The sequence below is a fragment of the Phallusia mammillata genome, chromosome 1 (genome assembly GCF_965637545.1).
Source record: "Phallusia mammillata chromosome 1, kaPhaMamm4.hap1.1, whole genome shotgun sequence".
Classification (NCBI taxonomy): domain Eukaryota; kingdom Metazoa; phylum Chordata; class Ascidiacea; order Phlebobranchia; family Ascidiidae; genus Phallusia; species Phallusia mammillata.
Genome location: NC_137252.1, coordinates 2,094,378 through 2,122,198, shown reverse-complemented (window position 1 = coordinate 2,122,198; position 27,821 = coordinate 2,094,378). Strand labels below are relative to the sequence as shown.

The window sequence follows — 27,821 nt, the reverse complement described above, 5'->3', positions numbered from 1 at the left end:
ATGAAATTGCTTTTTATCACAAATGATCTCACAATAAGAAAAATATTTTTAACCGATTTCTCTTGTGGCAAAAGGAGTATATCTGTCGGTTTAACGTGGCTGAAAAACAATGTGATAGTTTGCTGACCAGAACCCAAATGGACAAAAACACAACAAAACATTTACGTGGGAGATCCACCTCTTTCTGCATACGAAACCGGTTAATCAAGTACACCGTTTAATTACAAAGGTATTGTAATCCAAACTCAGTCTTACGTTTGTTAAGAAAATCGTCCGCCTAATCGCATAGAAAAGCATGCCATACTGGCAATGCGATTAACCACATTCGGTTTAGTGGTCGGTGATTCTTAACCGTTGTTTCCTCATAAGGACATCCAGATCACCAAAAATGATGTCACAGAAGGATGTCAAAGGAAAAAAATGTATTTACCCCCAGAAAAAATATCAATTTACTCATTGGTGGCAATTACTCGCACGTTAAGATCTTAGCTAATTTAGACTTCTGAAGAACATATCGACCCCTAAACTGATCGCACTTATAATCCCTAAGTCTGCTTGTTTTTACTCCAAACCTGAATAAGCCTAATCAATACACCACACAAAATTATGAACAAAGCTAGTTATCTATTGAAATTGTGACAACACGTCACGCAGCACAAGGCGACATCGTGTGTCGATAAAAATACGACTGCCGTTTTTCAGAGGGTCAAGCTTCACAAGCACAAGATAGGGAAAAAACTGGAGATATGTGTTGCAAAGTCAATGTCGCGTCGAAACACGAATCAAAGTCAATTTGCTTTTACAAAACTGTTGCAGATAAGAAGATGGTAAATGATAAGAATTTTGTGTAAAGGATCAATCACGCAAATATTTGTTTTGGTATAAAATCAAATTGCTCTTAGAAGAACGTCCACATGAACTAATTTCAAAATCAACATGAACTGATTACGGTTTAGCGCTGAGATGTCTAAAGTTTTTCAACGTGTGGCCGCATTTTTAGGGCGATTTGGAGAACTTCCCAATAGAAAATCTCTAACAAACACTCGCGTTTATGTAAACATATAGAATGAGGGAAACCGTCCTATTCATCGGTGTTGAAATAATTTTTTGTCCAAGGTCCCATTTTCAGTCGCATACAGAAGATACAGCGCAGCAAAGAGATTTTTCAGGTAGATGAAATACATTTGCCCGGGCGGCAAAACACAAACGCAAGCGACGTTCATATTATGTATTGGGGATATTTATCGCTCAAGGAAACTGAAAAGCAATGAGCTTTGCCGGGTTTTGAAAGATTCTACATCTTACAATATAAACTGGACCGGTTTGCTAAAATGAAACAACACAGCCGGTTTTCCACGTGACTGATACAGCCAATCAGCTCCGAGAACCGCTCGTTTCAGCGAGTAACTATTTTCTACAAATGGGAAACACAGAAAAACAGGGCAAATTGACACTGATTGGTGCGGAAGCAACTTGAGTACATGTGCTGAATTAAAACGGGAATCGCACGAATCGGTGTGAAGATCACCAAGTAGGATAAGAAGTGTTTCGGGTCAAAGCAGCCCTGGAGGATACCTCAATGATGAAGTGATGAGATGCAGAATGAAACTTTGCACCAGAAAAGCACCGAACCCTGCAGCGCCCTCTGACGGTGCCGTACGAATATAAATGTAACCACTAGAGGCGCAGTTTCTGGACTTCCATAGAATTGTGTCCAATAGAGTTTGAACTTTAGATTTCGTTGGGCGAAGGCAGAGGTACGAAACCACGTGACCAAACCGAATCAAGCGCGACAAGAAAATACTTGAGCAATGCGAACGAGCATTTCTACACAACGCATTATGACGTAACAAAAGCGGCGACCGTACGGAGCGCGATAAATAATCAAGCTTACAACATTTTCTTTTCAAAGTTACGCGTCATCGAGGCATGCGACACGAAACAACAGCTATAAATGACGTCACAGAGCTGGTCTCATAAACGACGGACCAAAAGCACTTGATTGGGCAGTGACGTAACTGGAATCAACAAGACCACTAAAATGGAGTAAGCAACTGCACGATGTCGTCACAAGGCTGACCTATGACGTCATAATAGCGATATCCTATGACGTCAGACGTGCCGCAGGGTTTCTACGTCACTTTACGGTATCGTGACGTCACAAATAGCCTATTACAAGTGGACTATGACGTCACACGCGTCGTATTGTGACGCGTTCATACGAAGACCTTAGCGAGGGCGTCGGCCCCTGCACTTGCGATGTAAGTTGCGCTCGGATGAAAAGCAACAGAATAAATTGATTCGTCGAACTTCTTGCGATGTGACGTCAACTCTTGTATGCAGGTTTTGCTGTCGAGATTCCACAGTCGAATTGAGGAATCGTGACCTGCAGGGGGAGATTGGACGGTTGGTGGTAGATTTACGAATTAAAATTACTTCAAGTTATACCTCATTTGTACACTACACGCGATATGCAGTGCAAATTTTGTTATTTTTTTTCTGTAAAAGGGCCACATATATTTACAACTCAAAAACATCAATTAAACCGAGTAACTTCAGGCTTTTCGTAAACTAAACGTGTGTCAAGAGCGAGTCTAGTAAAGATGTTGACGTTTTAAAGAGTTAATTTCCGTTTTCGTGTACTTACTTCCTGAAAGAAGGTAGAGACCGTTTGGATCAACGGAGAGACTCGTCACCGAATCAAGATGGGCAACCATAGAATGGATCAACTTTCCTGGAATGAAACAGTTCAACATATGAACCCGAAACACCGTAATATGACTACAAGAAATAGCTAACATTAGTTGAAAACAATTAACATGCGAATTTGTATAAAGACTAATGTGAGCAACTTTGAATGCACGCTGTGGCCACACACTAGTTTATGCGCAGCATGCATTTTCATGTGTCTGGGCAGGCACACAAGCTCACTTAGTGCACTGAGGACCATTGTGAGCATCATTAGATGTGCACACTGTGGCCACACATCAGTTTATGTGTAGCATAGATTTTTATGTGTCTGTACATACATACACACAAGCTCTTTAAGTGAACCTACGACCGTTGTGATCAACATCAGACGAGGTAACCCGACCAGCAGTTTTTTTTACCTGAGGAATTGTCAAAGAACTTGATGTGACGATCGTCGTGTGCTGTCATGGTGATAGGCATGGTTGGGTGAGTTGCGACTGCATTTACTCGACCTGAGATTAAAATATTTGTCACGTGATGTATTTAGGTTAATTTGCTGTCAAATCTCCAAACAAAATAAATTCTGCAAAGTTGTAATTTAGTTTATATTCTAGCGAGCCAAATTTAGTAACCAAAGCATATTTGTCATTATTTCAAAATTAAACAGTAACGTATCGCACCAAAAACAAAAGAATTAGAATGCATATCGATAATCAGAGAGAAATAATGCAAAAAAATCGGTAAATTAGGAAGTATTCTAAACAGAATCAATGCAATCAATTCATGTCAATATTGTAGTACAAAAGCACAAATATTCATAGTTAAACGACATAGCAGATTCTAAATCGATTTTACCTGTGTCGTTTTCAGAGAGAATAACAGGTGTTTTCCCTGTTTCGAGATCATACAAGACAACTTTTCCGTCGGTATGCGACACCACCGCGTGGTTGGAATCACATTGTACAAACTCAACACAAGTGGGCGTTGAAGGTCCTGCAGAAAAACATCAATTATTCAGCTTGAGGCAATTTCGTACATGAGATGTGTGGTAGGATAATTGTGCAAGGTTAACAATGCAATTTCACAGTTTGGTCAGTCAATGTTAACTAAGTTGTTTTCTGTTTTAATAGCATTTTCTTCATCAATCTGAGTTTGAATAGAGTTGAATAGAGATTACATTAGTTGTATTCCTGCAGTACATTTGTGAGTATTTCAAATACATCGGTTAATACGAAGGTTCAATCAACAATGGTAGGAACAAGGATGATATCACATGAATTTGCTCCCAAGGGTAATTTGCGTGTTGACCTCTTTTGTAACCATGACAGGAAAATTCTATAAAAATCGACAAAAACTTTCGCTTTCTCCAATTTGCAAAATAGAGACAACATTTGTATTTGTGGTAAACCTGCGTGTTCATACTAAAAACCTGGCCAACGTCATGTCAATGATTATAAAACACACCTTTACGTCACACGTACTAAGCAACTGAAGGTCACATCAACCTTTTGTTGTGTATTAATTTCACCAGCCTAACTCTGATATCGATCTTGCTTTTTACCATGCATGTAATGCCCGTTGTTGTTAGATACGGATGGTGCATGACAACTTAATTACAATATATACACTTTATAAGGTTGTGGAATGACTTAAAACCGAGTGTAAACAATTTCTTAGTTTTGCTAAACTCCACTTACCAACCACAGTGTAATATTTAGTCACACAACCCAAGAACAAAACAGTTGCCGTCGCATGTAAACTCAACTCACCGTCAACAGTGTAAGTCTGTACAAGCGGATCATTTGAAGTCGGCCTCCATAATTTGATGGAATTATCAGCTGAAGCAGATAGGAGCTGTTGACGAGTGTTGGAATACGAGAGCGACCAAACAGCGTCTGTGTGTCCGACCAATATCTCTCCGGCCAGTGAAGAATCTGCCCATGAAATTCCAAACATTTTTGTTGAACAATATGAAACAGTCAACTTTACACAATTAGGGAGATAGTTTACAGAACAAACAACAAAAGTAGCAAATTACGTCACGTCTAAACGTAACGTGACGTCATAAAAGATGGTTGTAGACACAAGGACTTTTTACGCACTTCTTACGTAATGAATAAAACTTCACAATACATGTCTTCCATGAACGTCAAATAATGACGTTATATCCAAATAGTTAAATACTGACGTAATTATAATGATAAAATAGACTTTTAATACAATCAATTTTTAACTGAATTTTAGTGAGGTAATAAGTTTGGTTATTGGATAATGAAAAGAGCAATTCTCCTTACCGTATGTGTCGTACGCATCAATGTTGATATTAGGAAGAGCCCAACATCTTACAGATGAGTCGATTCCTCCACTGAAGCAGAAAACCCCATCAGCGCTCACATCCAGACACAAAACTGCTCCTCTGCAAAGATTTAAGAAAGTTTTTAAAACATGAAACTGAAAAAAAACTTTAGCTGGCGCGGAAATAGATCTTCAGCAGTAATCGTCGTTGCAATTACAAGACGAAACATTTTCGGTCTACGGTCTAAATTACAGAAAACACTAAGGACAACCAGGTCGTACTTGGTCTAATGGGCAAAACTTGCAAATTGAATTGTATACATAGTGTATAGTACGAAAATACAAAAATATATGCTTTTTAGTTAAGATGAACATTAAATCACAACTGGTATCAGCCCTGAAGCGTCTATTCAGACCAGCGATCACGGCACACTCATATATAAATCATAGTACGCCTGGCCCGTTGAAGGCGTCATTGAACAGCGTATTACGATATGTTTTTGGTTAAATCACAAACGCCTGATGAACTGCAAAAGGCGTCATACCGAGATAAGCCGTGCGCAAGCATTGTCACATGCAAATTGCAAAGCATGGTCACTGAGATTATGTGAACATGTAAATATCAGTGCCGTTTTTTCGCATGATGTTATTACAAATACTGTAATAAGCAACAAACTACAGGTTTTATCATAAGTTGAATTCGTCAATAAATTTAAATACGTATTTGGTGTAAAACTTGACTCGACAACCCATGTTTTTTTCGGTGTCCTTGCTGTTTACTTAACCGTTCAACAATGGAACTGTGATGATAAAGTGAAAATGCAAATAAAATTTGACTTGACTAAACAAACATATTCATAAGTTTTCAATTTCCTTACACGTGTCCACGGAAACTGTAGATCGGCTCAACATCCAAAGCTTGACTCTTCTTATTCGGAAGAGGTTTGTTTAAATTCCACAATTTCATCGTGTTGTCTTCGGACGCAGTTAGAACCGCTGACTCGGTGGGAAGGAACCGGATCGCCCGGATCCCGTCAAAGTGGCTCCGGAGCGTGAATTTCGGGCTCCAGGTTTTTCGGAAAGTCTCCTTAGTAGCTGACATCTGTCGTGTAAGGTTCGTTTTAAAAACATTATTTCAAGCTTAAGTAGCATCAAGTTTATATACTTGATGTTATGCCTGGGAGCAATAGCTTAAGTAGCATCTTGAAATGGAATTAAACACAAAACAACAGTAATTTGAAAAGGTTGGAGAATCAACCATCAATTTAAAGAATTTTTCGTGTTGAAAAACCAAGCATTCTTTGCTCCGGACATGCTCTGACATCATAAGTATATCGTAACAATCAAATGTATGTCATAACACAAGTAAACAATTGTTACATCATTTATTGCATCAACACTTTTATCCCATTTAAGAGGAAAAGTTCTATTACAACAAGCTATGTTAACACGAAAACGAAACTCATTTAATTAAGTTCATACATCGTAAGCAAGTGGATCCGCTTCATTGGCCACAGTAAGTCCGGCTAAAGCTCCAAGTCCAAGTGCAGTCTCGATTGATTCGTCGCCGGTCTGACCCCCTCCGACGGTGAATGGGAGGTTCTCTATAAAGTAAAACATCATATAAATATCCATTCACAAACATAAAGTACCTGTAATGTAAGTATAATGTTAGAACAGACTGCATGAATCAGCCTGTGTAACAGGGTAGTGACCGACAAATCTGATCGCACCATGTGTACGCTGCGTTTTAGAATCAATCCTGTGTGCAACTAGTGATGTACCAAAGCTTTCGTTTAATCAGTCAAATCAGCATAGAATGTGCAATTCATTACATATAAATACTGTTCAATCTTTCCACCACACGGCAGAAAGTTACTTCGGTTAAATCGTATTTGGTTAATCTGGATCATCACCTAATCCGGGCCATATCCCTCTGTGATGGGTGATGGGATTTGAATCCATGGCTATTCGGTACTTATCAGATATACTTATGTCGGCTTTAATATTAACAACCAACTAACCTTCTTCGGGTATATGGATATCAATGTCATCATTTGTTTTTTGCATCTCGGCTCCTTGAAATGTCTGAAGCATATCTTGCAAATGCTTCTTTGCTGGTCCTGTGAGATAATATGGGATAAAGAAAGTTAAGTCAAAAAAAGTCTACACGTTATAACTTATAACATATCTTGTGGTGGTGTTTGAGAGAAAAGCTATTGCTTCATGGGAGCTCAAAATGAAACGCTTATGGAAACAGACAATACACTAGTTGCATGTTCAGTACATTAGTGCAATGGTATACCAACCATATGTTTTCAAAGTTTGTAATTCATGTTTAATGCAGTTTTTCTTGTCAAAAAGTCACCAAATTTGGGGAAAAACAGTTAACTCACTTTTCATTCCTTTCTTTTTCTGTTGCTTTTTCTCGAGTAGAAATTGTTGTTTCATTGCATTCAGTTTGTTCGGGTCAATCGTCCAATCAGTGGCTTTCGTATCGTCTGTAAAAGTGAAGGTTGTCAACACTTTGTATTGTGAAGTGAAATTTTCAACAGCCACAAAAAGCAAGTTTTACCCACTGCAAGTTTAATTGTTTGTCAAACAAATTAAGTTAAGCAAACAAAATCAACAGACATCTACATAAAAAACCTTCAGTGTATGGCTTAGCATCAAGGACATAGTTCATGTTAGTTTTGACTTTTTGACTTGTGTCTATCGTTTTTCCAACAAACTGACCTGGTTCTTCAGCATCTGGGTTCAAGAAATCAAACTCTGCGATGGCTGTAGCAGTTTCAACACTCATCCCATCCACCTCATCCTGCAAAGTAAATACAGGTTTTACATAAGAACTCTATACACTGAAATCTGTTCATCAATTTAGTGATGCTCAGGCCTTCAAATATACACTAACAATGTTTCACAAAAAGTTAAAACAATAGCTGTTAGTGTGAGTAATATAGATTAGCCCAGTAGCAACTTTTCGTGGACCATGGCCTCCCAAAAGCCACTTTTTGACCTTGTGGCCTCCTTCAAGTAACCCTGTAGGACCTGTGGCCCCCTTAAAAAATGTAAATGGCAATCTCGTATTGGAATTCGGTACCAATTTCGGCTTTAAACTGGTCGCATAGATTAAACAAGAATCCGTAATCGTGATAAACCTAAATATAGACAAATAGTATGTGAAATAGCCGATTAAATTAGGGAATAAAGTTAAAACGAAAATGGCTTTTAGTGGGTGTTTCTGGTGAATCTACACCCATGGCCCTCCGGAACACAGTTCGTGGCCCCCCTTGGTGGCCCTGGGCGCTGGTTGAGAACCACTGGATTAGCCTATTATGATAAAAGATAAACTTATTTACAGAAACAATATTCCACATTGCCAAGCCTGTACAATGATTAAAGCGACAGTTTATAAACTTTTTCTGGATTGGGTTTATGTTTCATGGCGCTAAGATGGAGATTAATCCGCCTTATATATTGCTGACAGATTGGAATATTTTTTGTTCTTAGCAGACTAAATATATATGAAAGGGTTTACACAGAAACGTAAAGAAAACATTTTAAAACAAACCAAGACTAAATTTGGAAGAAAACCATAAAAAAAAAAAAAAAAAATATGATCTGAAACAATGAAAAAAAAAATAGTCAATGACGCAGATACTTTACCTTGTTAGCTCTCGCTTTTCTCTGGTGATCCCCGGATGTAATGACATCTTCGTCTTGCATCTGGACGTCATCATCATCATTATCAGCGGTGTTGAGGAAATCAAAGTCATGTAATACTTCACTGTCTGCTTGGTCGTTGACAATCGGGATATTGAAACTTCCAGATCTGAATAAGAGACACAAGTTTACAGCAGGGGTTCCCAAAAGCATTTTCCACCAAGCATTTTGATTGACCAATGCTTGAGGAGGATGTTTTTTGACAGATATATGTGAATGTAAATTGAAACCTAATGTTTAACTTTCCGCCCCATCAGTGCTGGATTAACCATTAGGCAAAGTAGGACCGTGCCTACAGGCCAGTCAAAAATCCAGGCCACTTTACAGCAACGATCTTTGTGACAAAGATTTGGCAACACTGATAATTCTAATTTTTAAGTTGGCAACCCTGATTTTCGGGCCACTATAAAAAAAAATTTTTATTTTTCTAACATACAAAATATTAACTAATTTTAGATTTTGCTCAGCTGTGTCATTTACATCTAAAACCTACTTGAAACAAACCCATTGTGCTAGAAAAGTCAAGTGTTACTATTCCAGTGTTACAGAGATTTATTAGAAAGCTGCCACACTGATGCATTCGGTCATTACGGGAAACCAGAGAGCAAAACCAGCATCAACAAATACTAACAGCATTTTTATGGCGAAACTAATCTCAGCCCACACCTGACACCATGGTTGCATTAGCAATCCCTGCAGTAGTGGAAGGGTGATTATGGTTTATTTTTTACATTGAATCTTGTGACTGTACGAACACATATCTTGAGAACACATACAAATCCAGTCAATTGAATGTATAATTTGGCTATTTGCATACAAAAAAGGTTGTCAAATTGGATATGTGATAATTCAGATTGGTGTGCACCTATATCATTCAGTTGAAACTCACTTGTTTTTTGCTTTCTCTTCATCTGACATGTCACCATTCACCATTTTGTTGTCGTTTTCCACTGGTTTGTTCATGTCATAATTGTTTCCAAGCAGAGCCTTCACTCTTTGTGACCTCACATCGAGTATTGTGTCACTATATCCAACCTCCTGCAAATATCTGAAAAAACATAAAATAAAATTTGTTCACAATCACAATGCCAAGGCATCTTGTAGACGTTAAAGCTTAAAATATTGATTGAATGAAAAGTAGGTTGTGTTTCAAAAGACTGTTTATTGCTTTGCCATTTACAATTTCTGGTTGCATGATTAAATTGAGAAAGAAGAACCAAACTGTGAAATGTATACATGCCCAAAACTTTAAACACATGTTCTGCTATTTGCAGACAAGTTACAAGTTGACTTAAATGTACAAGAAAATTTTAATGTGACAAAGACATGATATTGAATTTATCTGGTGTGCAAATTGACACAACAGTGTTATCTCTTTTCTGTTTGCATTGCATTCACCAGCAGTGTGTTATGTACTTAGCACTGATATCAGATGAGAAACTAGATGCACAAATGCTTATAGTAAAAGGTTTGAAATTTTAGTGACCGACCCAAGGATAGCTTCTTTTGCATAACTCCATTTACCCCAATTAGGTAGGAAAGTTGTGCAAAAGCAGAAACAGGAAAGGGTGTCGCATGTTATGACAATGGCTAAAGTAGGACAGATTTTCAAATAGTTCTAACACAGTGTCGCTAGGACTGTATGGATCTTGTAATGTAACAACAGATATTGAATGACACTGTTTCAATTATTTATATGTTTTATGTTGGGGAATTAAACTGACTTGAGTGGCTTGGGGTGGGCACAAAGGTAAATACTGAAACATGTGAAAAAACGTGATTCTGTCAATCAATAGCACAAAATCATTCATGCTTTCCAGCCAATAAGTGTTTTTACTCACATGTTATAGATTACATACACACATATACAGGTTTTTTTAAGGTTTGGTTTGGGTGACCGCTAAGTAGTTTTAAGAGACCGCAAGTGTTTCATTTAAATACCAAAAATAGCCATATTTGCAAAAAATAGCCATAAACCGTTTCGGTCCCCCAAAACACCTTAAAAAAACACTGCACATATATATTGACATTACCACAATCCTTATGTCATTCTTAAATGAAGTGTAAAACCTAAGCAGCAAGTCAACCAAGTAAAATTTACACTGATCTAAAGGATTCATTTAAGCTTGAGTCAAATTTTGTAAGTCTGCAATTTGAAACAAGTCTGTCTGTGTGAAAAGTAAACACAAAATTGGATTATCCTAGTCACGTTATTCACTGTTTTCGGAATATATTAATGTACATCTACTTACTGACGAAGCAATTGTCTTCCATGTCTCCATGACATGTTGGCATTTGCAGTTGGAATTTCAGTGGTTTTGGAGTCATCTGAAAAATTTTGAATGTTTGGTAGAGAACCAAAGCATTGTGCACTGTATAAATTATATCAAGAAGAAGAAAACATTGCATTTCTACACAAACATTATACAGCCATGACAAACACTTAGAAATGAGTTATTTAATCGAATATAATTTGAGAAATAGAAAGGTGGTGAAAATGTTAAATATTGTGACTGCCTTTACAATAATATTGGCCAGTAATGATCTGGCATTTTGACGTCCTATTTTGACGTCAGGTTCATCAGGGTAAAAAAATACATTTGCCAGAAGAGTTTTATAAACAGGGTTGCCATACTGTCCTAATTTCTAAGATTTGTCCTTATTTTAAAGGGCAATGTCTTAGAAAAATGTATTGTCCTTCTTTCTACGAAATGTCCTTCTTTTTGACTTGCATCCTTATTTTCAACAATTACAAATCCCTGCTACAAGTATAAGTAAACCTAGACCTGGCATGTTGTGAAGTGCACAAGCATTTTCTACCACCAAGGGGTTTCTGAAACAGATTGTTTCTGGCAAAAAAATATGACATATGATATATCAAGGCTCATATAAATGCAAAGATGTATTCGAAAATGTTTGTTTCGTTTCGTATGAAAATTTTTATTTTTTCGGTTGTCCTTATTTTTGGCTTCATGCCGATGGCAACCCTGTTTATTAGAGTGAAAAAATATTCGGTAATATTTGAAACTTACCATTAGCGTCGTTAATTATTTGGTCCATGCTCATTTCATTTCCAAATCTCAACTTGTGGACTTTGGCTCTGAAATGACAAACATATATCAATTGAGAAGCAATGTTTTGATTAATTTATCCATTTTTAATTTACCGTTCTTGTTTCAGTGCAAATTCTAACATCTTTATTCTTCTGATTAGATCTCGTTTCAAATTTTCTTGTCCCTTTCTCTCTCCTTGCAGGAAAGCAATTCTAGCCTGTGGAGCAAGTATACAAACAATTGATTAAGGTGACATTGACGATGAAAAGTTAAATTTACATCATGAAGCAAAAAACAAAAAATCCTTGATTTCGAATGTACATGAAATTTTTTTTGTTTTTATCCAAAATCTTTTTCAAGGATTTAAACAGTTTAATCAACTTGAGTTTAATAAATGACATTTGTTTTCAAAATTGTATTTAAAGCTTTATATAAATTACAAAAAAAACACATTTAAAGTTAATATATTTTAGAGTTCATTTTAAAAACTTTATAATGTTTTGTAGCAATATTTCCAAAACTTATTTTTACAGATCATGAAATTTTAATAAAGGCATTGCTAAAACAAATTGAAAGTTTGGGAAAAGGTGATTATATTGTAAACATTAGGGAATGGAACTGGCCAACAGACTCTATTACTTCTAAGCAATTTATGTCTCCCTGTTATTGCCTGGGACACAAGTCCATTAATAAATTATGTGTCACGCAACATGTGGCCAAAAACCACTCACTGCAAACCAGCGGTAAAGGAGGAAAATAGAGGGACATTGTGGTGAAAAACAAAAACCATATTCAAAACACAAATGCTAATATGCTTTAAACTGGGTTATACATGTGCACATCTTAATTTAACAGACATAGGATAAATATTGACGGATTAGTCATGCATGACCTACTCATTTATCTAAATTAGAATTAAGCATTTTAGTCTTATGGCTTGTTTTAAGGTTGTAGCAAGCAAGTCACAGTGGCTGCTTTGAAAATAACACAAAAAAAGCTTGGAATCTACAACCTAATGGTGTAACATGTTCAAAACACTTTAGTCAAAATCAAAATAAACTTTTTAAAAACTGTTCAGAAACATTGAAACAATGTATTATATATACTTGAATGTTAGTACCAAAGCTTACAAATTTTTCAGTTTGTATGAAAATAATCCTTACATTAATTTGTATATGTGTCTTTAAATGTATATATATATATATAATGCATTAGATTTATGTAACTGCATATATATATGTTGGTGATGTATTTGTATTGACACTCAATTGATATTACTCAGGTCATGAACTTTCAAATAACCTTAGGTGCATTTAAATATTAAAATAAAACCAATAGAGTAGATGAGTATGAATCAAGGTCAACTGTAGTTTCACTTTATATATATATATATCTTTTCAATGTTACAAATTTGTATGTGACATGATTAATAATCACAGCTGGCAGGTTTAGTTCTTGCTCTACCACATAAACTGCTGAGAAATGAATGCCTCCCAAACAAACAAAGCTAACTGTTGTAATTTGACCCCATTATGTTAACTGTATGTGTAACAACTATCCCCTAACCCAGAAGACGTCAATCTTTAAAGCTAGAAGAGCCATTTGTTTGTGAAATTGTACATAAAAAAGTAATATACTCTTGATTTATGGGATGTCAAAAATCGAAAACTGATGGAAGTGTTGTTTATAGATTATTCCTGGCAGCAACAGCTTATTTGTATAAGTTGCATTGCAAACAAATAGTCTCCTTAGAAATAAGAAAATCTGCAGCTCTTTAAATGGGACCAAATTTGAAATGATATGAAACTATATATATGTATGCGTCTATTAGTGTTTGGACATATGCCAGTTTTTAAAAATCTGAATGGACTTGGCAGTTTGGCACCCCTGTCCCAAACCTGCTATTCCAATCTAAGCAATTTGAGCTTATCACTTCTAAACAATACATAGAGGATTAATCTTGTCAGAAACAAACATACAAATACATAAATAAATACCCACCTGCAGTTCAGCTCGCTCTACGTCCCATTGAGCTCTTTCCATCTCAAATCGCGACCATTCATGCTGAATGAAGTGGAGAATTCCTGGCATGGAATATGTTGGTTTCCCATCTCCCTGAAAAGTGAAAACACAATGATCAACTTCAAACACTGTGGAACTATTACATATATATACAATGTTTATTGTATATTTGCCCCATTGCTTAGAGCAGTGTTTCTTTAACTTTTAAAGCTTGCACAAACTGATAACAACAGAAATACTTGTGCACAGTAAAATAATTTTCTGCAGCACATTTAGAAGGTTAAAAACACAAAATAGTTAAAACAAATGTTATCATTGTTGATATTTCATAAATCTATTGGCACACAGTTCAAGAATCACCGCCCTGGAGTATAAAAGATAAAGGCCAGTAAGAACAAAAGGTGACAAGTTTTATAATCCACAAAGGGGAATCAAAAAGCTTTCAAATAAGCTTCATACAAAAGCACTAGTCAGTGTTTTGACAAACAGACAATGATACAATGGTTACCAATTAATATTTTACGTTTCAGGCATTTAAAAAAATTATATTTCAAAGATACATTTTCGATGTTTCTGCAACACACAATTAAATGCCCCAACATTATATTGTATAGCTTAGGAAACACATTTTTTTTCAATAATGATGTTAACCAATTATCTCCTCAAGTTTGCTTGTTAACAATTCACTGGCACTATGGCCTGTCAATCAAACTGTGGTAACAGAGTATCACTGAGATGTTAACTGGGCCGTTACTTCACTGCTGTGAACTCTGCGTGCTTGGAATAGTGATAGGGCAATGTTTGGTATGCACAAAACACAAGTAAGGACAACACAGCCATCATACATACGCCACAATTGTTGTTTCCTACATCTGAATTTGATCCGGAAGTACCAGTGGATAACATGTTGCAGCTATTAATACACATGTGTATCTACAAAACTATGTATATCTGCATGCCTTAACAATCTTTTATTCACATTATATCTGCATAACAAACTATGTATATCTGCATAACTTCAACAATCTTTTATTCACATTTAACATGTAACTTCCACAGAAAATACATTTAACCAAGATAAGTCTAATTGTCCTGCACAAAAACTTGCTGTCAACAAAACTGTAATGAACATTCACATATCCCCTCCTTTCTGAAACATGCATTAATTTAAATATTTCAAAGAATTGTGCCTTTTTTTGTTCCTCTTTAGCAACAAATTAGTTAAATGTAGGATGTATTTGCTTGCCAAGACTACTCGGAAAGAGCCCATTAACATGAAGTAAAAACATGCCACCCTAATTACTCACTATTAATATGTTGTCCTCGACCATACCGGGGTCTTTAAATACTATTTTTAGAAACAATTCAGAAAGACATGCAAATTTGGAAATCGTGATAATTTTATGAACACTTAGCATTTAATGGGATGAAACTGAATTTTAATGTTTTACACATAAAAATTTATGAGAGAATTTATAGTAATGCATCTTACATTAAAAAAACCCATTGATTTTCATTTGTGTTACTATACCAGTGGTTCTTAACCTTTTTGGTGTGGTTTCCCACTAAAGTAAATCACCAAGTTCGAATTTCCCACTCTGTTATTTTTATAATGATGTTTTGTGCCCAACATTAACAAAAAATGATTCTTTAATCAAAAAAAATTATGTGAAGCGATTTGGTCGGGACCTTAAAGGTATATACTGCAATCTTATTTAGTGATTTCGTGGGTAAGTAAATTGTGTGGGATTTTGAAAAATCTCATGTGCTTGCAATAGTTATTTATCGCATCACAATCAACAGACCAAATGCAATTATTCGCGAACAATAACAAAGTCATTGATACTTTTAGTAATGTCTGTGACGTAACAAACGATTTTTGGATTTTTATGTGCCTTGTAAAACTAGGTAAAGTTAATCTTACATGTTGTTGCGGAATTTAAATTATTAACTTTCAATGGTTGATTTCAACACACGGGCCCGAGTTTGGTGACTTCTGACTCACATAATTTCCCTCTAAAAACATTAAATTTCCTTAAAAAGATTAAAAAAAGAACCACTGTACTATACAATCCATCAAAGCATCTGTCATTAAAACTGTTGATCAGTTTCATCACTTAACAAACATGTTTTAGGGTTTGCTGTAGCAGGGATTCACGGCAATGTTGTAATCATTAACCAGGCCAACAATACATCTTGTTCAAAAAACGAAACCCATTTTACATGTTAACAGAGCATATTATGCTGCTGACCTGGTTTAACTCCACTGATATGTGATGTACCAAACAATATATTATTTAGTTGCACTTTTTAAAATACAGTAGTACTGTACTTAACACTTTATTAGTCAAAATTCAATGCAAAGTAAAAATGAGTGAAACTGCAAGATTCCCTTCACTTTAACTTCCTGGCTAAATAAACAAATGACTTCACAAAGTTTGGCAAATTTGCATCACCAACTTTATATGTAGCTCTCTATTACGTACATATATATATATATTTATCTTTATGTAGCAACATGGGATTGTCACAAAACTATAACATTGTTACTATTTCATACCAAATTACACAACACAAAACACAAAATACACTCTCAGCTCAAATACATTTGACCTTAATCCAGCACTCAAGGGGCATTATTTCAAACCGATTTCAGGTCACTTGAAATATAAATCCATCTTAAAGGTTGTTTAACATATCACTTCATAATATTGAAAAAGGACATGGTTTATATTTGTCAGTAAAATTCACAATTATATTTATCAAACACTTAATTCATCGTCATTTTTGAAGCCACAGAATTCCCAATACTTAATTAAACTTCTGTACAAAAGAACTCACCGAGTCGCCACCTTGGCTGTTTGTTCCACTTGGTTCATCAATCTCCATAATGAAGCAGCACAACAACAACCTACTGATTGTAATATGTGTGTCCTGCTAAAAACAACTACAATACATACAAACCTATTAGTTTAGGTCAGTGCTGTTTTAAAATTCCCAATATGTTTTAATCATTTATGTTATTTTGTAAATACTATCGTACAATGCGGTTCTTGGAATTGATGACATATTTAATTGTCCCAAAAGATTTTTTCAACAAACAAACTTTTACGGATTTTGCAAACCGTAATGGTAAAAGATAATTATTACATGTTATATACAGGGATCACAAAATGTAGGTTTATTACATCAATATTTTGCCTTTATTGTTGGTTAATCAAAAACGATTTTTTGGATTCTATTATTTGCACAATGCAATGATAAATACGCTTTTAAAAACAAAAAAGCTACATATATGTCAACATTAATAAAGAAGAATTCAACTTCCAGATTTTGCATACCAAATTGTTACAAAGATACTACACATGCAACCATCCAAGCCAAATAACATTGTTGTGCAACTTTTCATTCATGTACAGTTTTCTTTTTCCAAAAAATAGGTCACAAAACATTACAATTACCAATTATAATGACACAGATATATTTCGGTTCAAGCAGTTTAATGTTAAATGCTATAAACCTGCAGCGAAATTATAATCATTTTCTTAAACATCAAGTCAACGAGATCAGCTAAAAACTAGCAACAGCCGGCAAACCTTTTGTGAAACCTTCGAAGATGTAAAATAAGAAATTCCTGCTTTGACAGACACATTTATTCACAACGATTCGTAGCACGTAAATACACTGTTTAAACACTCGATAACTTGGTACGAGTGAACAAAAAGTCGGAAATCGGCGTTTCTTTCACTTTTTATTCTCAATCCGGTTTTTGTTTTCGTTTATTTTGTTTAAGAATCAATAAAAATTTTCTCAAAACGTGGCAAACTTTCATATATTTAAGCAAGTTAAGTTTAGGAAAGTTTAAAGTATTTTTTGTGTGTTTTGACGTCATACAAAAAACTGGGAGTTTATGGTTACTCACGCGTGAAGCAACAAAGATCGTAGCAAACAAATGGAATTTTTGCAAGAACCAGCAATTTTTGCTGCAAATTTTTGCTTTTTTATTGCAAACCGTTCGATATTAAAGACGTTTTACAATTTTAATGGAACCTCCAGCCAAAAAGCTGCGTCCCTATGTAACAAAATTCCAGCGACGGAAAGCTGAAGAAATTGAAGGCAAAACTGGAAGTGAAGCCAACAATGTCAATCATAACGAAAGCGAGGAACGAAACGATGTAAAGGAACTGTTTATTTCAGACGAAACAGTCTTGGACTACGACGATAGGGTTTATAGAAGTGTTCTACCCAGGTAAAATAGCAATTTTAAGACATTTCACTTTGACTAAAACATTTGAACAAATGTAAATTTATGGAACATTAAATGTTTATAATTGCAGTTGGCTTTTGCAGCTTTGAGGCAGCAGAAACTCATACCTACAGTTAAATGTTATCATCATACAATATTCAGCAACTGTTATGTGTAACATTTTATTTTTTTCTTAGAAAAGTTGCTCGAGCAAGTCGGATATCAAAATCACCAGTTTGGTGTCTTCGATGGTGTCCAAAGTTTAGTCATTTGTTGTCAACATGCAGCGACGATGCTGTAAAACTGTACGATGTGATGAAAAATGAAAAAATAAAGTAAGCTTGTATTTTATTTGAAAACAAATTGCAATACAGAACTAGTTTAAACTATCATCTTGTTCAGGCTTGTAAGAACTTTACATCATTCGTCGCCGGTAAAACACTGTGACTGGTCACGCTCAAGTCGACAGCTTCTCACAAGCACATTCAGTGGAAATGTCAATGTATTTGACTTTCTCAACCAAGGCACAATTAGCAACAAGTAAATCTGTAAATTCAAAACAATGTTTTTGGGTGCAGGTTAAAATCCAAAACTTTTTGCAAAACAACATACCATCGTTTACCTAAAAAAAGAGATTCAACATTGCATTGCTTTTTATGCTCAAAAATCATGATGTGCTGTCATTTTACTCAACTTAGGTTAAAAGTAGATGAACAACTTTCAGTTGGGAAATGGTGGAAAGGAGATGACAACATGGTGTTGCTTGGAGGAGAAAATTCATTTCTAGCATCATTTGACATGAGAACTGGCAAGGTTCATTCATTTTATTTCTAAAGATAATTTGCTCTATGCCTGGTTGATTCAACTTTTGCATTAAACCATGGCCTTGTTGCTAATTTTAAACAAGCTTTCTGTGACTGATCGTAACACAGACTTTAAAAGATAATAAATAATACTTTGCATGTTTTATGCACTTGTTGCAGTTTTTGTGTTGTCGTTGCGAAAATGATGTAGGGCCTGTAATATAAGCCATGTGCTTTTGTCAAATTACAAATGTTTTTAATCAACACAAACAACTTTGATGATTTCACATTTGTTGACAATAACTTTGCATTTCAGGAAGCTTGTAAATACAAATTCAAGAGCGGCAAGATTTTGTCATTTGATTTTCTTTCTGGTTCTACAAGTTTTATCGCCAGTAGTGACCTGGTCAATCGACAATCTGCTGAACACAATCTCATCGTCTGGGATCTGCGAACAGGCGCAAAACTCTCCAGCCAGATTTATCATGTAATTTGGAGATATAATTACAAATTCTTTCTGTTTTAAACCTGCAATGATAAAGTAGCTATATATATTTATGAAATGGTAATCAAAATGAAAGTATGCCCCTTTTAGGGACAGTTCGGACAAATCTTCATATTTTTCATTTAATTTCATTTTTTTTTTGTAAAAGAGTAGTTACTAAAAAGTAGTATAGGTTTGTTCAAGTGTGTTGCTGATATATTGCTTACTTTATACCATGGAACCTTAAATTCTACCTATATTTTTATGCCTTCAATCTCTGTTAAGGAACGGTACACTTGCCCGTATGTTGTGGTTCATCCAAGTGGAGCAAATATTCTTGCTCAAACCACTGGAAACTACATTGCCAGGTTCAGTTCTCAGAAACCATACAGACTTGACAAATTTGTGCGCTACCAAAACCATACTGTAAGTAGTAAAAAATATTAATTGAGCTGCAGAGTTGCAGAACATAACTGTATGTAAAGTTTATGTTAGAAACAGCAAGTTGCACGGTTATTTTGGCTTCATATAACTGACAATAATATTGTAGACAGTTCCTGTTATTTGCAAATGTTAATATTTTTAAACCATATTGAATGTGACATACTGCTAGTTAGGAAAATGTTCATTTATTCACCAGAAAGATCCTAACATTATGCTACGAACCAAAACTGTCAGTTGTAATTTAAAATGTTGCCTTTTTGTGTTAGTCTGCATAGAGGTAGGGATGAACCATACACAATGTAAAGCAAATTACATATAGTTCTCCATCTCTTTGGTTTCATGTTATGACAGTAAGAGCAAAATCTGTTCTGTTGCCTACTGAATTCCGAAGTGTTACCCAAAATTATTTGGGTAAATATTGCAATTATTCACCAGAGAAAACTTGACCAGTTAAAGTTTTTAGTAACCAACACAGATAGTAAACACAACCCAGTCACAATATAAAAGAAATTACATTTATTGCACAACTGATTTTTCTCTGTATCACAGGTTAATCAATACCCAGTCGCTTTTGACACAACAAAAGATGGACATTTTGTCATTTCTGGCAGTTCAAACGGCACTGTGGTCTGCTACAAACACAACAATGGGAATTATATGAGAACTGTTCCACTACTGGTCAAAGATGAAGTATCATGTGTTGATGTGCAGTGTCATCCTGTTATACCGGGAATGGTTGCCGTTGGTGACTGGGACGGAACATTGCATGTTTTGACGTAGCCAGTATCTCCCATATTATGTTGCAATAAGAAGAGAGTGAAACAGATCATTGAAGGCGAGAACACCTTCGGAAAATTGTCATCACAGAAAGAGCAGCTAACTTTTATACATCAGCACTCGAAGGATTTTGTGAGCTGCTGTGGATGTTTTCCCACTGAAAAAAAGACGAGGAATTGTTATTGTTGTAAAAGTCATTTCTTTTCACTTTTTATGATTTATTGAGAGGTTTTTAAAAGTCGTATTACACATTTTCGTGCAATGCTGCATTGACCAGCTTTTGTACAAAGACCTCATCGTGTTCTTAAGCATGTTTTTCCATTTGTGGAGGCAATTATTAAAAGTTTTTGATATTTTATTCTTTAAAGCATGTTTTTTAATTGGAAACATTTGTAAGACCTAACCTCATATTTCACAAAGTAATATATTGGTCAAAAACTAGCTGCTTTTTCAGCAAAAAAAACAGGGCCTACCAAAAACCTGAAATATATTGTACTTTGTTATGTTACATTTAAAGTTTATAATACAGTTTACCGTGAATGGTTTTACATTTACTGCTGTGTAATAAAAATATTTTGCCTGCCACATTCTAAACTTTGTACCTCTTGTTCCGAAACTGTTGGTAACTTTACACTTGTAGTTGCAACTGGTTGAGAAGCTGAAGGATTTGAATTGGTTTGAGGCGTTGCAGGGGACTTTCCCCTTCCTCGCTTAAGGCCAAGGATTTTAACATAATTAGTCGGTAAATATCCGGTGGTCTTTCCATCTTTTGTTCCTATCACCCAACCATTAATCCGTGGCTGCAACTCTGCAAAATATCATTACTGATTCAAATCTACAATTTTTTAACACTCTTCATTTTATCTAATACACTAAATGTTGATTTACACAATACGGGATTGTGTGTACTATTATGGGGTGCAAGGGCGTCCGCACATAGGGGCAAATGGGGTCAGCTGACCCCCCCTGGAAAATTGTTGTATGAAAAATGAAAAAGCGAGAACATGCAAAAATAGGCAATTTTCTGAAAGGGGGGGGAGGAGTGAAGGTGATACGAGTGATGACTGGCTAGTCAAGCTCTCCAATTGTGATCATCACCCTTCTTCGGGAGTATCCCACTTCCTCTATTAATTTACGAAGATACCTACGAGCTACCCGTAATCGCAAAATTCGACAACTTGAGCTCCTGTGCTCTCAGAACCACATTACTAGTGCGGGCACTGGCTTTATCTCACACAAATCTGAAGAAGGATAATTCACAGTTTCAGATAAAATCATCTCGTATTTCGTGAATTCAATGAAGCTGTTCGTAACATTGAATCATACAGAAAAGAACAATCAGCCACCAGTTTAGTTCATCAGTTCTTGAATAAAAAGTTAAGTCGACGTGGGTCTTTGCCAAATTTTTCTATGACTTTTTGGATGAACGAATTTTTGTCGCAGTTTATTCGGTTTCTGTGGACACTCATCATACACAGCCCGGGTAGCCTGTCGTCAGACATGGTTGATCTGAGCCATGTTTTGACCCGCCTCATTGTGCTGAATGATCTTTCTACTGTACAAGTAGTGGCGGGGAGGGTCAGTAATGTTATCATTGCTTGAGGTACAGCTGGAAAAAGTTCCATATTTTTCACCAAGTCCACAAATTCCAATTCTTCCTGGTCTTCGGACTGAGGAAATTTTCCTTTTATGGTTATGTCATACCACGACATGGCGACCTGCTGAAAATTGTCAAAGTTGTAGAATTGGTGTATGGTTTTGACCAGGGCTTTGTAGTCTGAACAGTCAGTTTTCTCCATTTGCGCTGGATGCAGTCGGTATAACATGAATGCCGGCATGTTCGTCTCTGAGAAGTGGCTTGTCAGAGACTGGATTAAAGAGTCCATGTGAGGAACGTAAATGGAGCGGCGATAGTATTTCTCACTGGTGCCATCAGTATTTGCTCTGAATACTTGAAGGACACATTGCCGTGGGTCATATATGGTGACACCGATTTCTTCGGCTGACTTCAATGCCGCTTTATCAATGTTTTCTGCAAAAAGTGTTTCTGCATTTTGCTGATGATCACAAAACATTGATACGAGTTTGTCAATGTGCTTCTTGACACCTAACATGTTCAGTTGGACTGCCTGAAGGGCTTGGGTGACAGGCTCCAAAATTGATGAATACATGGCGATGATATATAGTGTTACTACAAAAGTAGCGGTTCCAGAAGCGGTCCGCAGCTGGTGTGCGGTCTGCCGTCCCTTTGCATTCGATTCGTGCTGTGCTAAATTCTCCAGCTGCCTGTGATTTTCGGTGAAATTAAAAATTTTTGCATCCGGCCGAAAGGGCAGAGTGAACCCACCTTGACCCCCCCTAACCGAAAACCTGTGGACGCCCTTGATGAGGTGGGATGTTTTAATAGTTTTGATTTTTTCCGATTTCAACAGACAACATTCATACCAAATTCTGTTTAATTGCATGTTTGGTAAATCAGTGTTTCTTTAAATTCTTTGTACAGTATTTCCACAATCAAATGTATTTATTACATACATTTACGTATGTCGGGCTGCTTGTTTTAACAGTTAAACGACGTAAAAATCAAATTAACAACACCTACGTTTTGGTGCAAGAACTATCGTCTCTCCAGCTTGAATACTTAATTCTTCTTCACCATCAGCTTGGAAGTCAAACTCAGCACGAGCGATCACATGATCACCTTCCCCTGTAACCCACGATTGTGTGGTCGGTCTGAAAGAAAAACAAGTATTTTGTGAGGCATTAGGTAAGTGGTCCATATACTTGAGGTTGCAAACAAACAAGCTGTGTCTGTTTTGCTGTACAGCAGCCCTATTAAAAAGTAACCGACGCTTCACTTATGTACGTAAGATGTATTGAAGTTGGTAAAGGGAGCAATGATTGCCATGTTTATCTTTTGTCTGTTTATGTGATAAAGAAATACATACTTTTGAGAAGTGATTCCTCTTAATAATTTCCAAATGAGGTATGGTCCTCCGAGGACAACAGCTACAAATAACATAATTGGCCATGACTTCCGTTGGGAATTTGGGTTGCACACTGTTTTCTGAAAAAATAATACATTAACCAAAATTTAAACAGAAGAGGTAAAGCTATGCAAGAAGTTACAAAGTAATTATTTACCGCTGTATCTGAACCTCCAGCTCCATCCCATGCATCATCATATGGACGTAATCTCAGCAGTGCCAAGGCACGGCGGTATAGAAATCTTATAAACCTGCAAAGTAACCAAAAGTACATGAGACTTCACAACACAAGAGTAATTCAACCACTCACTAGTAGCAAAAGCAATTTTAATGTTTTTGGTATAAATGATTCTTTTACACTGGTTATCACAACACATTAGGAAGTAAAGTAATGTAAGTGTATTCAGTCTAAAAATGATTCTTTATGTTGATTTTGTTGAATTACCTGAAAATGGCGATGGAAGAAAGTATATCGGTGAAAGTTGCCCTCACTCGAGAGAAGTGGTCAGCTACGTCCAACACTGCACGGAACGAACTGTACACAGCCCCTAGTGTGGACTCAAGCATAGCAGATACCTGTGGACACAAAATAAATCATAAAAATGTAATAGAAGACTGGTGATTTCAACAAAGGCAAAATATATATCTCCTGAAAACAACTCATTTATCAACAGCGTTTCACAAACAAGCACTGTTGATTACTATTATTATATTACTCGGACGCAGTGATAATCAACGTTAGCAATGTTGTGTGTGCTGGTTGATTGGCAGATCCCAGGCAAACCACAGTTTGATCTACTCATTATGTCTTTTCAATGTAAATATCATTATGTTGCATTTAGAGTTAAGCTTCATACAGAACACACAACTAATGCTGAACATTTTGAACTTACAGATGTGAAGGCACGGACAATGCTTTCCACAGATTGAAAAGCCTGCCTTGTGCTGTCCTCCGCTTGTTGAGTAAAGCCTCCATTCATTCCTGTGGACCCGTATGGGCGATATGAAGATCCGTACATACCTGATCCGCCATACATTCCACTTCCATACATACTCCCATAGCCTCCTGTACAAATAAATAGGCAAACAATGTTACTGCAACTTTAGTTTTTAGACAATACTCTAATGCAGCATAGTGAACTTTCAACTTCAGGTTTTATATTTTATGTTCAACAACAAGCTTGGTGATTGTATGAGTAAATACTAGTTTGTAATTCCCAAAATAAGTTTATTTCACTTGGTAAGAAAAACAAATAGCAACACAATGGCAGTGAACAATCACCAAGCTGGAAATTGCAATGTTTAAATGTTATGGGGCACAAAATAATGGATGGAACAATTGGTGGATCATGACTAGTAAAAAGATGTAAAAAATTTTGCATCAAAACATACCAAGCCCATAACTGGATCCATAACTTCCAAGTCCACTGTAACCCACACCTCCTATCCCACCTAATCCACCATATGATGGTTGGTACAAGGATGACCTCTGTTGAAAAAATACAGCTTGTTGGAGGTTCATGAGCAAAGCGAACTACTTTTTAACATATTATTACTGCCATTTGTCAACATAAATTTCGATCCATCAGCAATTGGCTGTCAAATTAATACATATATACATATAAAACATCACCTGTTGTGTTGGCCTTGCTGGCACTGGAGGCGGTGTTCTTGTATCAGTTATATCAGCAGAAGAACGCAGGTTTCCCAAACTTGCACCCCGATTTATTTCCCACGGTTTCGGAGGGGATCCATTTGAAGCCATTTAACCAGTTGCTTATTGTAGCTAAGTACTAATGGTACCTAAAGACATGTATTGCACATACACAGATGAAAACTAATGTCACAAAAAACTTCATAGAGTTACAATCAAATGCACCAGTCTATTACGACAACATAACAAAAATATCTGCACAACTTGAAAGTTAAGCACATGTTTTTTCCTTCATCATGTGATATTAACACATTTTGGACAAAAAGACAAAACAAATAATATTTTACGTTTTACAAATATACAAACAAAACCACACATGCAACATATTATAACTGGTTCCGACAAAAACACACAGCAGCAAGTTTGGGACATACAAATACATTAAACCAAGATAATGAGCCAGTAAAGAGTTGTCTTTTGCTGTTACATTGTGTTGAAAAAATACTAAAAATTAACATGTATATAACTATTAAATGCACCACAGTTTTAAAAGCAGTTTATTTGCAAACTTTACGATGCTGTTGCTGTCATAAACTCATCTATAAATGACAAACCATTGTGGATAGTTGTGCCACCAAGAATTATGCGAACACCTGAATTGCTGGAATTGATTGAATCAACACATGCAACTTCTTCATATGTTGTGCCTCCAACAATAAACACTATCACATCACTTGGCCTTTCCGACATTATTGATGACCCAGCATATGGGTAGTCTGACTCCCTAAGACGTCCTTTCAACAACTCTTCAATTGTGTCTTTTATTTTTGGCACATGTTGAGTGTACACATTTTCTACACCTTTCAAGCCCTTGAAAAATTTTCGAGTCATGGAAATTCCAGGAATTTCAGCAGCTTGACTCAGTCGTCCGCCAATAGAAGCATATTTCAGGAGACCAGAAATAATCCTACGACTGTCTCTAGAAGCAAGTTGGTCAGTCAAGGACGTGGTAGCATTGTTTGAGTGTGAATCATAACGCAGTGAATACAAAGCCACAAGGCGTAAAGCATCCACACTACTTGTTGATGGTTGCCGTAGTAATGCTCTAACCTTTTGTATTGCACTGGAGTGATCACTTTGACAAGCAATGTCTTGTTCACACTCAGATATTTCAAGTAGATTGTTTGCGCCAACAATTTTGGACAGTTCCCCAACAACTGTAACATGTTTTGCTACAGTTCCTGACATCTTTTTAAACTGTGGGTAATTTTCAACAAATGCTTTCATGTCATCTATTGATTCAACTTTCTGCTGGCTTCGTGTCTTGGCCTGGAAATCATCCATTAGCTCTTTAATGCTTGAACCAATTTCACCAAAATTCTTGTAAAGGTTTTCTCTGTAAAACTGATCATGTAGTGGAGACAGAACCACCTCATGAAGATCCTTTTTGACTCCTGGCCTCTGTGACAAATCTACACGACCATTTTTGATGCCCAGGAGCTCATGGGTCATGGCTTGGTAAGTCCACTGATTCAGTAGGGGTGTTACCGGGTCAAATCTTCGATCTAAGATGAGCAACATGGGAGTTGAATCAGAACGCCTGAAGTCAAACAAAGAAGCTTCTCGAGAAATTAACAGCTTCACGCTGTCTGCCAGTTGATGGCACATTTCAGAATTCGCCTGGTAACGAATCATAGGACATTTCTTTAAAGCAAGAAACACTGACGTCAGTCCATGGCAGGTCCTCGTCAAGTGGTTTTGACTCCATATGAAATGTCGAGCACAGTTTGTTATATTCAGTGTGAAATGGTGAATATCAACCGGATAGAAATCAGCAAAGTACTCGTTTATGTCACTTACACATTCATGTTCATCACTTTCAGCAAGAACTTTCACATCACTTTTACTGAGGGCATGACTGAAATACAAGTAGTACTTTCCATATCGCGGATTTTTGAGCTCCTTGCACAAAAGCTGAACATTTTCCTTCGTTGGTCGAACAAATACTATTGCGTTCAGATGCTTCATTACTTCACCATGTTCATTTCCTATATTTTCAAAGAGGTAGACTTCTTTTTGTAATATTTCTGATCGTGTGTAGACCATGCTGACAATGCCAGTTGTCTCTTTATCCATCATAAGCACTCTCATACCAGTGCCACTGTCCGCAATCATTTTCGAAACATACTTCTTCACTGCTAGTACAACATCCATGATGGACTGCTTTTATACCTACTCAAGCACTGATTAAACAAAATTGCAAATAAAGTTTAATAAAACAGTGGTCATCGAAAAAAATGTCTCAACTCTCAATTAGAGTTCCTTCTTGTTGAGAAATTCTCGAGAAATCTTGAAAAAATCGAGTCTCGATTCTCGAGAAGTAAACAAAAATTTTCTCGAGAAAATTACGTGTATTTTTCGTTTCAACTCGCCTCTAGAGCGGACTGGGCACATAACTTTCTTTTTTTGCTTCCGAAACAGCGTTGTTAACGTGCGTTGCCGCTAAACTTTCACCTTTCCCAGTGAATAGTCAAGCCTGGTTGCATAAGATCTATAACAGTCGCTTCGTTTTGGGCTGATTTGCTAGCGAATCACTACTTGCGATCGCTACTAGAAGCGAAAAAACGTACAATCAGAATTAT

General features: G+C 36.3%; 4 protein-coding genes across 4 annotated transcripts; 1 reads left to right on the top strand and 3 right to left on the bottom strand.

Moving 5' to 3' along the window:
* Window positions 1-604: 604 nt before the first annotated feature.
* Window positions 605-16,758, bottom strand: LOC145233778 (striatin-3-like). The gene is made up of 18 exons (XM_080098565.1): window positions 16,626-16,758; window positions 13,764-13,877; window positions 11,876-11,979; window positions 11,742-11,809; window positions 10,962-11,037; window positions 9,599-9,757; window positions 8,653-8,818; window positions 7,723-7,804; window positions 7,383-7,487; window positions 7,011-7,109; window positions 6,469-6,590; window positions 5,865-6,088; window positions 4,986-5,107; window positions 4,461-4,625; window positions 3,547-3,684; window positions 3,111-3,203; window positions 2,648-2,734; window positions 605-2,386 (listed from the first exon to the last, which is right to left on the bottom strand). Exons 1-18 carry the CDS (start codon window positions 16,671-16,673, stop codon window positions 2,217-2,219), a joined length of 2,142 nt encoding a protein of 713 aa, XP_079954691.1. The 5' UTR covers window positions 16,674-16,758; the 3' UTR covers window positions 605-2,216.
* Window positions 16,759-17,708: 950 nt separating this feature from the next.
* Window positions 17,709-21,132, top strand: LOC145233798 (WD repeat-containing protein 25-like). Its single transcript, XM_080098588.1, has 7 exons — window positions 17,709-18,033; window positions 18,228-18,365; window positions 18,433-18,570; window positions 18,729-18,843; window positions 19,150-19,320; window positions 19,603-19,743; window positions 20,311-21,132. Exons 1-7 carry the CDS (start codon window positions 17,828-17,830, stop codon window positions 20,539-20,541), a joined length of 1,140 nt encoding a protein of 379 aa, XP_079954714.1. The 5' UTR covers window positions 17,709-17,827; the 3' UTR covers window positions 20,542-21,132.
* LOC145233805 (peroxisomal membrane protein PEX13-like) lies at window positions 20,255-25,294 on the bottom strand. Its single transcript, XM_080098596.1, has 9 exons — window positions 25,159-25,294; window positions 24,918-25,014; window positions 24,419-24,591; window positions 23,971-24,101; window positions 23,683-23,776; window positions 23,487-23,605; window positions 23,141-23,271; window positions 21,141-21,346; window positions 20,255-20,695 (listed from the first exon to the last, which is right to left on the bottom strand). Exons 1-9 carry the CDS (start codon window positions 25,288-25,290, stop codon window positions 20,645-20,647), a joined length of 1,134 nt encoding a protein of 377 aa, XP_079954722.1. The 5' UTR covers window positions 25,291-25,294; the 3' UTR covers window positions 20,255-20,644.
* A 34-nt stretch (window positions 25,295-25,328) lies between these two features.
* Window positions 25,329-27,800, bottom strand: LOC145233788 (vacuolar protein sorting-associated protein 45-like). Its single transcript, XM_080098575.1, has one exon. The coding sequence runs from the start codon at window positions 27,391-27,393 to the stop codon at window positions 25,750-25,752; it is 1,644 nt and encodes a 547-aa protein (XP_079954701.1). The 5' UTR covers window positions 27,394-27,800; the 3' UTR covers window positions 25,329-25,749.
* Between the last annotated feature and the right edge of the window lie 21 nt (window positions 27,801-27,821).

Excerpts from the sequence above, each read along its gene's own strand:
- LOC145233778 (XM_080098565.1), bottom strand. The coding sequence starts at position 16,673 with ATGGAGATTGATGAACCAAGTGGAACAAACAGCCAAGGTGGCGACTCG. Across the intron at positions 4,626-4,985 it reads TGATGCGTACGACACATACG|ATTCTTCACTGGCCGGAGAG; the intron begins GTAAGGAGAATT and ends TTTCATGGGCAG. Across the intron at positions 2,387-2,647 it reads TCTCTACCTTCTTTCAGGAA|GTCACGATTCCTCAATTCGA; the intron begins GTAAGTACACGA and ends CTCCCCCTGCAG.
- LOC145233798 (XM_080098588.1), top strand. The coding sequence starts at position 17,828 with ATGGAACCTCCAGCCAAAAAGCTGCGTCCCTATGTAACAAAATTCCAG. Across the intron at positions 18,366-18,432 it reads ATGAAAAATGAAAAAATAAA|GCTTGTAAGAACTTTACATC; the intron begins GTAAGCTTGTAT and ends CATCTTGTTCAG. Across the intron at positions 18,571-18,728 it reads CAAGGCACAATTAGCAACAA|GTTAAAAGTAGATGAACAAC; the intron begins GTAAATCTGTAA and ends TACTCAACTTAG.
- LOC145233805 (XM_080098596.1), bottom strand. The coding sequence starts at position 25,290 with ATGGCTTCAAATGGATCCCCTCCGAAACCGTGGGAAATAAATCGGGGT. Across the intron at positions 25,015-25,158 it reads CAGCAAGGCCAACACAACAG|AGGTCATCCTTGTACCAACC; the intron begins GTGATGTTTTAT and ends TTTTTTCAACAG. Across the intron at positions 24,102-24,418 it reads TTGTCCGTGCCTTCACATCT|GTATCTGCTATGCTTGAGTC; the intron begins GTAAGTTCAAAA and ends TTGTGTCCACAG.
- LOC145233788 (XM_080098575.1), bottom strand. The coding sequence starts at position 27,393 with ATGGATGTTGTACTAGCAGTGAAGAAGTATGTTTCGAAAATGATTGCG.